Below are 12294 nucleotides of genomic sequence, written 5' to 3' on the forward strand. Positions count from 1 at the left end.
TTCAGCTGTTCTGCTTGCCTGCGACCATATGAAGCGAGTGGTGGCCCAAAAGCCCTTTCTCCAACCCAACCCCGGGCAATAAGACAGAGAATCTCATTCAGCAAGCCTAGGCTGCCAAAATAAGATGCTGACACAGACAGCACCTTCTGTGAGGACATTACAAGTAGTAGAAAATGTCCCTAGCACATTAAGTGTATTTGAATCTTACTTTACATGGAGGAATTACTGCAAAGAGATGTTAAGTTGAGCAAGGTGATGCAGTAAGTCCATGACGCAGCCAGAAGCACAGGGTGTTTCTGTTGATGCTGAGCTCTATGTTGTAGCCACGCGGACCCCTTACGAGGTCTCATAATAGCAAGTGGTGGCTCCGCTAACGGTTTCCGTGCTTCTTTGCAGATGTATTGTGAGAGGTTTATATGTATCCTGAGAATACTTGGAACCACACTCTTTGGGGTGTCCCTCCTGCTGGGAATCACCGCTGCTTACATTGTGGGCTACCAGTTCATCCAAACAGACAACTACTACTTCTCCTTTGGACTCTATGGTGCTATCCTGGCATCACATCTCATCATCCAAAGCCTGTTTGCCTTCCTAGAGCACAGGAAAATGAAGCGGTCACTAGAGACTCCAATCAAGCTGAACAAAACAGTTGCCCTTTGTATTGCTGCCTATCAAGAGGATCCTGACTACTTAAGAAAATGTTTACTTTCTGTGAAAAGATTGACCTACCCTGGAATTAAAGTTGTTATGGTCATTGATGGGAATTCGGAAGATGATGTTTACATGATGGACATTTTTACTGAAATCATGGGTAGGGACAAATCTGCCACTTATATCTGGAGTAATAACTTCCATGACAAAGGTCCGGGTGAGACGGAGGAGTCTCACAGAGAGAGCATGCAACACGTATCTCAGCTGGTCCTGTCCAACAAAAGTGTTTGCATCATGCAGAAATGGGGTGGAAAAAGAGAAGTAATGTACACAGCATTCAAAGCACTGGGGAGAAGCGTGGATTATGTACAGGTAGGTATTAGAGTGCCAGGTCAGTGCCAATTCAAACACACTTTGAAAGAAAGCAGCTTTTGTATATTCTGTGCAGCATGTTAGAAGCCATCCTAGTCCCTGATGAACACAGTGCTCCTTTCAGTCTCTTCAAAAACAGCTTGACCGTTAAAAGCATATCTTGCTACCTTTTAAAATGGTCAACCTATTTGTGAATATGTTAAATCTGTGCACCAACTACTGGAGAAATCTGAAATCCTTCCTCAGACTTCAGTACTATCCCCTCATCCAAATGGTTTTGCTTCAGACAAAGCCAGTGGCCTCCTGAAGACCCCTTCTCTACTCCTGTAGGTCAAGATCTCAGTAAGTTTTTATTTTGTGAGGTTGTTAGCAGCCCCATATGAAAGCAGACAGACAGGTATTTGGTGGCACTAGGGAATACCTCAGGGCAGTGGTGGAGTCTGTAAAAGAGATGGGGATATTTTAAAGGCTTCAAAGGCTGTGCGGAGTATTCAATAAAAGGGTTAATGTGCAGCCTTGAAAGAAAGATTTCTTCAGCTAAACCTGAAGGAGCTTTTGCTTCATCACTTACAGCTGCATTACCTCACTCACCGCGACTTGGCCTTTAAAGCCCTTATGACACTATTCACTTAAAAATGAATTAGGCTGGGTCCTCTCTCCCTGTTTCCAAAGCAGCAGAGACACATTTCTTTCCAGCTGCCTTGGATCCCATGAAAGATTTTCTATGTTTTTGCCTTACACATTGAAGCACTCCTCGCTCCTGCAAACAGCCCTGCTGACTGTGGGAAGGGGAAGAGCTTGTATGTGGAAGAAGGCGGGTGGGATCAGGGTCTCTGGCTGGACACTGAGGATCCTTCCTTCTTGATCAAGGCCAGCAAGGCTTATTTGACTAATCCCACTGAATATGAGATGATCTTCCTAATTAACCACCCGCAGCCCTTCCCGCCTTCTCCCGACCTCAGAGCATCCAGCAGTCTCCTCCGGTGGAGAAGCAGCTCCCCACAAGATGCTCTCTGCTGGCTCAGGGCAGCTGTATGGCTGAGCCATATGTGTTTCTGGGGTCCATGCCCAGCCTTGTGTGGGTGTGTGTGTGCATGCTCTGCACAGCACAGCGTCCACAGGCACAATGTCCAAGGGGTGCGGAGAGGCTGCCAGTAGCTGGGCTGAGAGCAGCGAGTCCTCCACGCACAGGAGGGACAGAAACTGAAGAGTGATAGGAACCACTCTGTTATCGGAGCTGGAAGAGTAAGGCAAAGATTTAAAACCCATCCCCTACCACTTCCAAAATGGAAACGGATTTATTCTCTGAAAACAATGGGCTTAAGCTCTCCATTGTCTGCACTTTGGTTTTGTGCTGTGAGGGACTATGATGGGATAAAAATGCTGGTTTTCTTTATTAGCATGGTTTTACATTTGCTTTGCACAGAAGTATCAGATTGCAGAGAGAGAAGGCAGAGAGGAAACAGATTCATTGCAACTTTCCTCCCTCAGTCCAGCTCTTGCATTTGTTCAGGGGACCTGGAAAAAGTGTTTCTATTTCAACAGTCATAGTATAAACTGAGAAAATGGAAGAGATGTTTCTTGTCTTTCAGTCAATTAACACTCCTGACCTGGTTCAGAAGTCCTGATGAATGTGCCAGGGACTGTAATGCTGCTGTAAGCAGCCACCAAAGGCTGCAGTAATGATTGATGCCACAGTCACATCTACAGTCACATCTATATTAGAAATGCAGCACCTTGTTGGCCCTGGCTGCTACACAGTCGTGATGCAATGCAGCTAAAATGTGGCTCTGTTTTATGAATGAATGAAGGTTGAGACAATTCAAATAGTTCTTTGGGGGTACCCAAGGTAAATTACTTTAAACAGGCCCAACATTTTAAGGGCTGAAAAATCTGCATCAGTGATCAAGCACTTAAAAAAGTGGACCAGTCAGCACCATTGCCAACCACTGAAACTGTGGGCCTCATGGTTTTTAAAAGACACTTTGGGGTTATGGACAGACAATCATAAACAGTCAGACCAATGCAGATAATGAGCTGTTGCTCATTAGTGGTGTCTTATTAAATACCTGAAACTGCTGTGAAGGCTTGTTTCTGTCCTGGAGGAGGTTAGGAGGGTGCAAGCAATCAGGTAGAGGAGTTAAACTGGCAGATATCATTAGTGCAGAGCTGGTCGGTGCAACCAGGGTGCAATTAATCTTGGCTTGATGGAGGTGCCCATGTGGACAGTCCAGCACAGCCTGAATGTCTCAGAGCAGCTTGGATAAACAGCCACTGGTTATAACTAGTATCTGAACAACTCGCTTAAGGTCGAGTGTCCCTTTCATGCAACTCTATGAGCCAAGGCAGTAATTTCTAGGTCACTCAGCCCTTATGTGAAAAGATGGCAAATTGGCTCTTGGGCTGTGCTGTGCTGCCCCTGGCTGGGCAGACCTCAGTGTGTTTTATCTGGGTTCCTAAGTGTCTGCCTTTCTCTGGGCTTGTCCTCTTTTCACCTGCAAAAACTTCATCTAAATGGAAAATGATGGCTTGTCAGGTTTGCCCCAGAAACCCAGACATGTCCACTGTGCTGACATGCCCAGGACACATGCTGGTAATTTGTAAATAAATCCAGTGTTTTCAGGATTACTCATCTCATATTAGTGATGTTGCTCATGGGCAGGTCTTTCTGCTATAGATAAATGCATCTGACGGGGTGGGGGCTGCTCAGCTGCCTCAAGTGATAGGCACTGGACGGAAAGCAGAGGGGCTGGGGAGGGGGCTGATCCCAGCCCACCACTCATGGTCACAAGAAATGGGATGAGTATCACTGCCTGAGCCCTGGGTACTCAGCAAACTACAGATTCCTTGTGCAAAACACTCAGCAACAGGTTTGTTCAGGAAGTCCCAGATAGAAATAGAGGCATCCTTTCCCCTCTTCAGCAGAATTGTTTTGCTCCCTTTCTATCACTGAGTGCTGTCACTGATGACAGCTTTCCACCAAAGCTGGAGGCACACCTTGGCCAGGTTACAAAGGTGCTCCTCAGGATGAGTCCTTTGAGGAGAGGAGCTGGATGCATCAAGTTAGCAGGAGCTGGAGATGCTTGTGGCTTTTCTCATTTGAGAGCTTTCATCAGCTTTCTCCTCTCAGCCTTCTCTCAGCATGCAGGGGAACATGTTGGCAGACACTCAGCTGCATCCCAAGCTATGCAGCCCAACTATCCCAGGTAATCTCCCTGCTCGAGTCTGGTCCGTAATGGAGACCCAAAACGCTCTCCTCCCCCTTCACAGACCAGACATGAAGGTTTCCACTCCCCTGGAGCGAGGGGGCTTAGGCTGAATTGAAAGGCTGGACGAAAGGGCACCAAAATTAGGATACCTAATATGAAGCCTCACCAGAATCTGACTTAACAGGTTATTCATGCAGAGCTAAAGACTTTTGCCCCTACTATCCCCATCTGAAATTGCAGGAATGCAACGTGGGGATAAACTGGAAGCAGTATGAGAATTTGTAGGGCAGGATCCAGCCGGCCAGAGGGGTGTTTCTGGGACAGCCTCCTCTGCTCCAGTTTCTGGGTGTCTGTGAAATGAGTTTACACATGATGGGGGCACCGCTTACAGCAGCAGCTGTGACAAGGAGACACCCGCTTGTTTTAAAGAGGCTGCAGCCATGTCATTCGCCTCTGAGCAAAGGACAGCAATGCCAGCTGCCTCACAGACAGGCCAGCCTGTCTGAGCCCTCCTCCTACTCTCCAGGGGAAAGCCAATTCCTAATGTACACAGTGTTTAGTTGACTAGGAGTGTTTGTGTGGCTGAAACGCCTTGTGTGTGTCATCTATTTCTGCCCTGCTCTCATGGAGTACTGCACTTCGGGACTTGCTCCTTCTGGCCTTACATATTTTTTATAAGAATGCCAGAGGAAAATAGCAAATAATTTCTATATATCAAATGTCAAATCCCTGCACTACTAATAACACACCATGCATCTAAAATTAAAAATGAGTTTGTTCTGGAATCCAAGATACATATCTTACATGAATTGCTAAAGCCTTCTGTGAGTGAAAGAACTATTAGATTTCTTCCCAGACTCCTAGCTTACTTCTTCTTTTTTATAACAAGTGTCTGGAATTTAACTCCTTGCTCCTTCCCTCATATGGCAGTGGGAAACATTTGAACAGGGTGCTACAACCATGCAGCCGACGCAGGGAAACGCTATGTCAGGGCTCAGCAGGAATCTGCCACACACCCACAAACAACGTCTTGCTCTGCAGTGCCCCATCTCTGAGAGCGTATCACTTATTCGAAGAAGCCAGCCCAGTGTGCCAGTAAAACAAATAGAGCTGATACAGAAGAGAGGATTGTTTGCATGCACAGCCCTAACAAGTACTCTGTTTCATTCAGCACTACTCCTTGCTGCCTGATACAAGTGGCCTTTAACAGAAGTATCAATGCAGACTGCAAAGTGAGATTTAATTGCATTCAGGAGAATATGCATTTAGAGTCACTACAATCGCTCGCATGATTTTTATTTTCTTCTCTAGTGTACTCCTTTACCCATTTTTGTTCTTGTTTTGTCTTACTTGTAGGTCTGTGATTCAGATACAATGCTTGATCCAGCCTCATCAGTGGAGATGGTAAAGGTTTTAGAAGAAGATCCAATGGTTGGAGGAGTTGGAGGTGATGTGCAGGCGAGTATGACAATTTTCAGATTAACAGAGGGGTTTCAGCAACTGTTTGCACTGCAACAGATTTCCCTGCCTGGAACAGCATTGAATATACTATGATACCATTATAGAGTCTCTTATGATACCTTAACCCTTCTGTCTGTTGAACAGAAACTCTTATTCTTGGATGTGAGCACTGTACGGTTTTAACACCTAGAGAAAACAAACAAATATTATTCTCCCCCATATATGTGAAAAGTGGGGCACTGGCATTGTCAGGACTGTTGCATCTTTGAGTCTCTGGGTATAACCGCTTGCTCAGGGTACCAAAGAAAAGCTATAGGCGAGCAGGGAATTGAGAACAGGTCTTCCAAAGCCAAGTCCAGCACCCCAAGCACTTCAATTATGTTACCACTGGCAGCCAAGATTGTTAGGAATAACAGCCTTTTTGAAATGCAGTGCACTATGCGCTCTGTGTATTGTTGGGTTTCCTCTGCATCTCTGTCAGGCAGGACAATGGAAAGCCCCCAAGTCGGCCCAGCTCCACTTCTGTCAGGATTTCCAGTATTGCTGGGTTTGGCTGACAACTACAGCAAAAGGCTGTTAATTCCTTTTGACACAATTGCTTCTGCTGCAATTTATAAAGAAAAATGCATATGAATATTTCAATTGGCCTTAGGTTTGATCCCCCGTACTCAGTTAGACTTTTATGTGAGACGGAGGAGAAAGGGCCATCTATATGGGCAAGCACTTACTAATGAACGCCCCAGTAGTCAGAAGTATTTCAGGCATATGGCTCTTAACTCCAGAAATTAAGATACCCGCAGAAGCCTGAATATCTTTGTGGCTCTGGACTGACCACGAACCAGGCGTCACACTCACCCTACACATGTCAGAAGCCAGGCACATGAGTACAACTGGAAGGAGACAGTATGGGTTCAGCTGTGACAGTGAAGGTTCATAAGCATCTGCAGAGAGAGAGGTGGGAAGGACATGTGTTCTCTGGGAGGAAGGGTGGCAAAATGAAGGCTCTGGGCTTTTTTTTTTTCCCAATTCGCTTTCCAGCATACACCAAATACATTTGAGCCAGCTTAAGCCTACCCCTGAGCCCTGCTGCTTCTAAAATGTTCTGGAATTAAATTGAAACAGAGACAAGATTGGCCCTTGGCCTTCAAACCTGACAGAAATTAGGGCCATCAGAGCAAAAGACTATTTCTTTCTAGTTGCAGGAAAGTGCTTTCTAGTTGTAAAAGGCCACAGATTCCCCTGAAAATCCCCACACTGAGAAGATATTGGTGCAGAGCTGGCACAGCCACCCTGCTACACACATCCTTGCCACATTCCCCAGCACAAGGTGCGTGCTGAGAACCTGGATGTGAAGACATGGACTTGGGCTTCTGCACATGCTTATAGCTCAGTTGAGTGTTCAGACTCCTAGACTATGTCTATGTTGTATTTTAAGTGTAGGTCTGAGCTTCAGGTGAGCTTTGGGGCATACAGAAGAGAAAGACTGAGACCTTTATGCAGGCCAAAGCAAGACTCTACTGGAGTGTGACAGTATGTCTTGGGGCAACATAACAGGGCTGGTACTGCAGAGACGAATCAGAACAGGTTGTTCCTCAGAGGGCCTAATGTCAGATATGGGGACATAGTCCAGAGTCAAACCTCTAGGGCCAGCCTTATGATACCAAAAATGTAGCCCAAAGACCATGTGCTCAGCCTTTCTCATGCTCCAGCATAGCTTTAGGAGGGCTGGAAGAAGTCCTGTGAGTCCCAAAGATGTGTGCGGGGGGCAGAGAAGCAGGAGGCCACATCTGGGACTCCACCATCTCCTCTCGGGAGAGGCTGAGTCCAGCAGGTCCTTAACTGGGGGTGGAGGGAAAGGAAGAATGAGCCAGAAAAGAAGTTTCTTGGTGGAGAATAGGAAAGGTTGCAAGGAAAAAGAGAACATTTTGGTGGAACAGACTTTTGAAGGCTTCATCTTGCCCTTCCTGTCAATGTCCTGGACTGTACAGGTAACTCCTGGATTCACTGTGCGTTGGACACAGGAGTGAGGTTCCCCCTGTATTTCGGCTAATGGTGCTCTAGTCTCTGCAAATTCCTTATTGATCCAATGTGTATATTTTCTGTCTCAAGAGCTCATCTAAAATGAATTTTTTTTTTTATTTTGCAGATTTTGAACAAATATGATTCCTGGATCTCCTTTCTGAGCAGCGTGAGATACTGGATGGCATTTAACATAGAAAGAGCCTGTCAGTCCTATTTCGGCTGTGTACAGTGCATCAGTGGACCTCTGGGAATGTACAGAAACTCTTTACTCCATGAATTTGTGGAAGATTGGTACAATCAAGAATTTATGGGCTCCCAGTGCAGCTTTGGAGATGACAGGCATCTAACTAACAGAGTGCTAAGTCTGGGCTATGCAACAAAATACACAGCTAGATCCAAGTGCCTTACCGAAACACCGATAGAGTATCTCAGGTGGCTGAATCAGCAGACCCGCTGGAGTAAATCGTACTTTAGAGAGTGGCTTTATAATGCAATGTGGTTCCACAAGCACCATTTGTGGATGACCTATGAAGCTGTAATCACTGGATTCTTTCCTTTCTTCCTTATCGCCACAGTCATTCAGCTCTTCTACAGGGGAAAAATCTGGAACATCCTCCTCTTCTTGTTGACAGTTCAGTTAGTGGGCCTGATAAAGTCTTCCTTTGCCAGCTTCCTTAGGGGCAACATTGTCATGGTTTTCATGTCACTCTACTCAGTGTTGTACATGTCAAGTTTACTGCCAGCAAAGATGTTTGCAATTGCCACGATAAACAAAGCAGGGTGGGGCACGTCAGGAAGAAAAACCATTGTAGTTAATTTTATAGGACTCATTCCAGTCTCCATTTGGTTTACAATCCTCCTAGGTGGCGTAATTTTCACTATCTACAAGGAATCAAAAAAGCCATTTTCTGAGTCAAAACAGACAGTTCTCATCATTGGCACAATACTCTATGCATGTTACTGGGTTATGCTTTTGACTTTGTACTTGGTTCTTATCATCAAATGTGGCAGGCGGAAGAAAGAGCAACACTATGACATGGTGCTAGATGTATGATGTTTCCATGGGAAGTTACCCAGAGAGTTGTAAAGCAACCCAACGACCTTGTAGTATCTGTGGCATCAAACGAATGTTGCCAAGGGAAATGGATCATTGCTGCTGGGAATAGGACATTTATATTCCTCTGGGTTCATTTTCATCCTGCCAAAGTAAGGAAAAAAAAAGGATAAAAAATGATTTTTTTTTATTTCCAAGGGGGGGGGAATGCAAACCACACAGTTTCGACCTGTTCGCAAGAAAATGGGAGAACTTCTACGTTTATGCACTTTTTTATTGTGCATACGCCTGACAGTGTTACGTTCTATATACCTCACTGGTCATGCTTATGTGTGTGGACAGGAAGGAAAGGAGTTTGGAGAATCAAGAAAAGGATCTTACAACCCCTTGCAATCTAATTTATGAACTTCTCTTTTTTATAGTTCTGTTTATAGGAAGGGTCTTTTGTGTTAGGCTGCCAAATGTAATGCCAAAGGTAAATTTTAAGAGGCCATTGGCTGAGCTGTATTTTTATATTATTGTATTATTTGTGTGTGTGTATTTTTAAGCCAACTTTTTTCTAAATCACATATTTTATATTTTACTATCTGCCAAAAAAAGCTGCCTCCCCAACATTTTGTTCTTTAGCCTTTTTAAATACATTTGGGGAAAAAATCATACTTCATCCCCCAAAATCTGTGCTGAATTGATTTTGTTCAAAACAGAAAGAAAGAATAAAGTGTCTCTGCATTTTTGCAACTGATGAATGGTTATTTCTGTGAAAAAGCATTTAAATGTGCTCTTTGAAGACATTTATTAGGAAAGGCCCAACGTTGTCAGTTTTTGAATACAAGCATATTTGTGCATAAAAAAGGCCAAAGGGGTAGATATGTGCAATTTGGGGTTTTGTTTTGGATAACATTGTAAAAGGGAAGTTTGCTTCTCTGCTGAGAGCATAATATCCCTGGCATGCGCAATAGCCATAAGGCAAGGCAGGCCTCCGTACCGTTGGAGAATACATTGCTATAGGAAAGCTCCCGCTGATTTTACATGGGACCTGAGGAGTCAAAAGCTTCTGATCTGGAGAAATATTGGACACCCAAAACTACTATTGCCTTCACTGATGGTCATAGTTGTTCATAATCTGCTAGTACCAAGCAAATAGTTCAGATTTTTGAGCTTAAAAAAAATACATGGAAAGAAAATGTATCAACACTTTCAAAATGTGGGTGTCTTACTGTAAAACTTCTGCAGTGCCCTTCATACAGTTTACAGAAAATACAAACATCAGCTTCACTGACATCCAGTGTAATATAGACCCCAGTACTGAGCCCAATAAATTGTGTTTGACTAAAGCATATCTACCAGAAAAGAAGCCAACTTTTTTTTTCAGAAAACATCAAGTGTTAGCAAATCCATCACTTTCTTGGTGCCTAATAATCAGTCTTGGACATTTATTTTGGACCATGGTTTTGATAAATAATATTCAGGACTAAATTCTGCAATCCTTCACCAGCCAAAGGAATGTGGCATTGAGCCCTAATATACTTTATAAGAGCAACAGAAAGCCAGCTGCATACAGATACATGCCCTTTTTAGATTCTGGTATTAAAAGCACTGTGGTAAAGCAGAAATCAGCATATGATGCTTAAAGAACTTAGAAGCATTTTCAGCTTCTCTTTTTTATGCAGACATGAATAGATTCTGCTGTAGAATGAACTGCACACACACTACCTTATTTGTCTGATTATCTTGAGGTACATGATTGCTTGAAAGTCATACTAATATTATGTTAATGATTGGAGAGTTGATTCATGTTGATTACAAAATAGAACAGTATTAAAAAAAACCAAAAGAAACAGTAAAAATAATAAAAAAAAACCTTGACTATGCCTATTAACTATTTATGATGTAAGTTAAAGCTTGGGTTAACATTCAAATGTCAAATAAATCCTCTCATTCTATAAAAAGATTGAATTAATTGCCTGTATTTATTCTAGCAATTATTCAATGTACTTCCAATATAGGTTGTATAGTATAATTGTTACTTTCATAAATAAAATATTTTTGATAAGATTATGACTAATTCATGGTATTTCTGATCACCACTTCTGCTTTGAAGCCATCAGTTTGCACAGTTTGAAGGATGTTATTATACTGTCACCAGCCTGATTTCCAAGTAGGAATTTGCCATGGCGTAGCAGAGCACCTGGAGGAGGCAGGGACTGGTCCCTGCTCTGAGAGGCAGCACAGGAATCAGGAACCACAGGTCCCCCGGGCGCTGGTACCTGGCACCCTGATGGCACAGTATACGGGTAGTGCTTGGAGTCTCTGCCTGGCTCTGCCAGCAGCTGCTAGATGAATTTGGTCAAAGCGTTTCCTTCCCTTTTTCCTCCACTGCCTGATTTGTAAAACAGGAATTGCAACCCAACCTCCTTTTGGGAAGTGCTTTCAAGTTTATGGCCAAAGTACTTTACATGAGAGCTGATATTTTCCAGCCCTCCTGTCCACTGGAAGTTAGTACCCTCCATAGCTGGGCAAGCAGAGGAGAACATGTACGTGGCCTTCTACTGCTCCTTATTACTGCTATTTCTCAAGCCCACTTTGCTCTAGCGCAGCTGAAGTGCATATATGTATTTTCTATCACTGAGGGTTATGGGCAGCAGCCACTGGTAGAGGGACAAAGTGACATCTCGCACATCTCTCAGACCATGACAGGTTTGTCAAAGGTCAATTACTTAGGAGACAGCTTCTCAGCACCTGTTACCCTATGTCTGGATATTGTGCCCAGTTTTGGGTCCCCCAGTACAAGAAACTGGAGCAAGTTCAATGTAGGGCCAGTATGATGGTTTGGGCTGGAGCAGAGGGGCTGAGAGAGCTGGTCTGGCTCAGCTGGAGGAGGGATGGCTTCAAGGGGAGGACACCTAAGGTCACCTTCAATACCTATAGGGAGGTCATCAAGAAGGTGCAGCCAGGCTCTTCACAGTGCTGCCTGGTGGGAAGATGGAAGACTCTTGAGTTTAAGTAAGTTGAAAGGGAAGAAGTTTGGACAGGGTATAAATAGGGAATTCTTCCCCATGAGGACAGTCAGGCACTGAAGCAGGTTCACAGGAGAGACGTGCAGCCTCCATCCTGGGAGGGTTTCAAGACTATTCTAGATGAAGTCCTGAGATGCCTGGTCTGACCTCAGAGCTGTCCCTGCTTTGAGCAGGAGGTTAGGCTAGAGACCTCCAAAGCCCCTTCCAACATGAATTCTCCTTTCATCCTTTCTGAAGCAGGTGCTGACAGTCTGCTTCCTAATGACAGCTCCCACCCACACGGAAGCTCATTCCTATCTCTGTTTCCCACACATCTGCCCTGACTCTGGGCACAAATAGCTTATCAGCAGCTGGTACTGAGTACCCAGAAAAATCAGAGCCCTTCCTGTGACTCTGTGTCCCCACCATGTTTACGTCTGTATAAAAAATCGTTTCAGCAGAAAACAAGACTACGAAACAGTTCTTAATGAAAATGTTCTTAGACAAATTAAATTCTTCAGTAACATTT

The 12294-nt window shown here is 44.2% G+C and overlaps 1 protein-coding gene across 1 annotated transcript; it reads left to right on the forward strand.

The window, feature by feature from the left end:
• Nucleotides 1–396: 396 nt before the first annotated feature.
• HAS2 (hyaluronan synthase 2) lies at nucleotides 397–8912 on the forward strand. The gene is made up of 3 exons (XM_076332150.1): nucleotides 397–1023; nucleotides 5589–5690; nucleotides 7840–8912. The coding sequence occupies exons 1-3, from the start codon at nucleotides 397–399 to the stop codon at nucleotides 8767–8769; spliced, it is 1659 nt and encodes a 552-aa protein (XP_076188265.1). The 3' UTR covers nucleotides 8770–8912.
• The last annotated feature ends 3382 nt before the right edge of the window (nucleotides 8913–12294 follow it).

This window comes from Aptenodytes patagonicus, chromosome 2 (assembly GCF_965638725.1).
Source record: "Aptenodytes patagonicus chromosome 2, bAptPat1.pri.cur, whole genome shotgun sequence".
Lineage (NCBI taxonomy): Eukaryota > Metazoa > Chordata > Aves > Sphenisciformes > Spheniscidae > Aptenodytes > Aptenodytes patagonicus.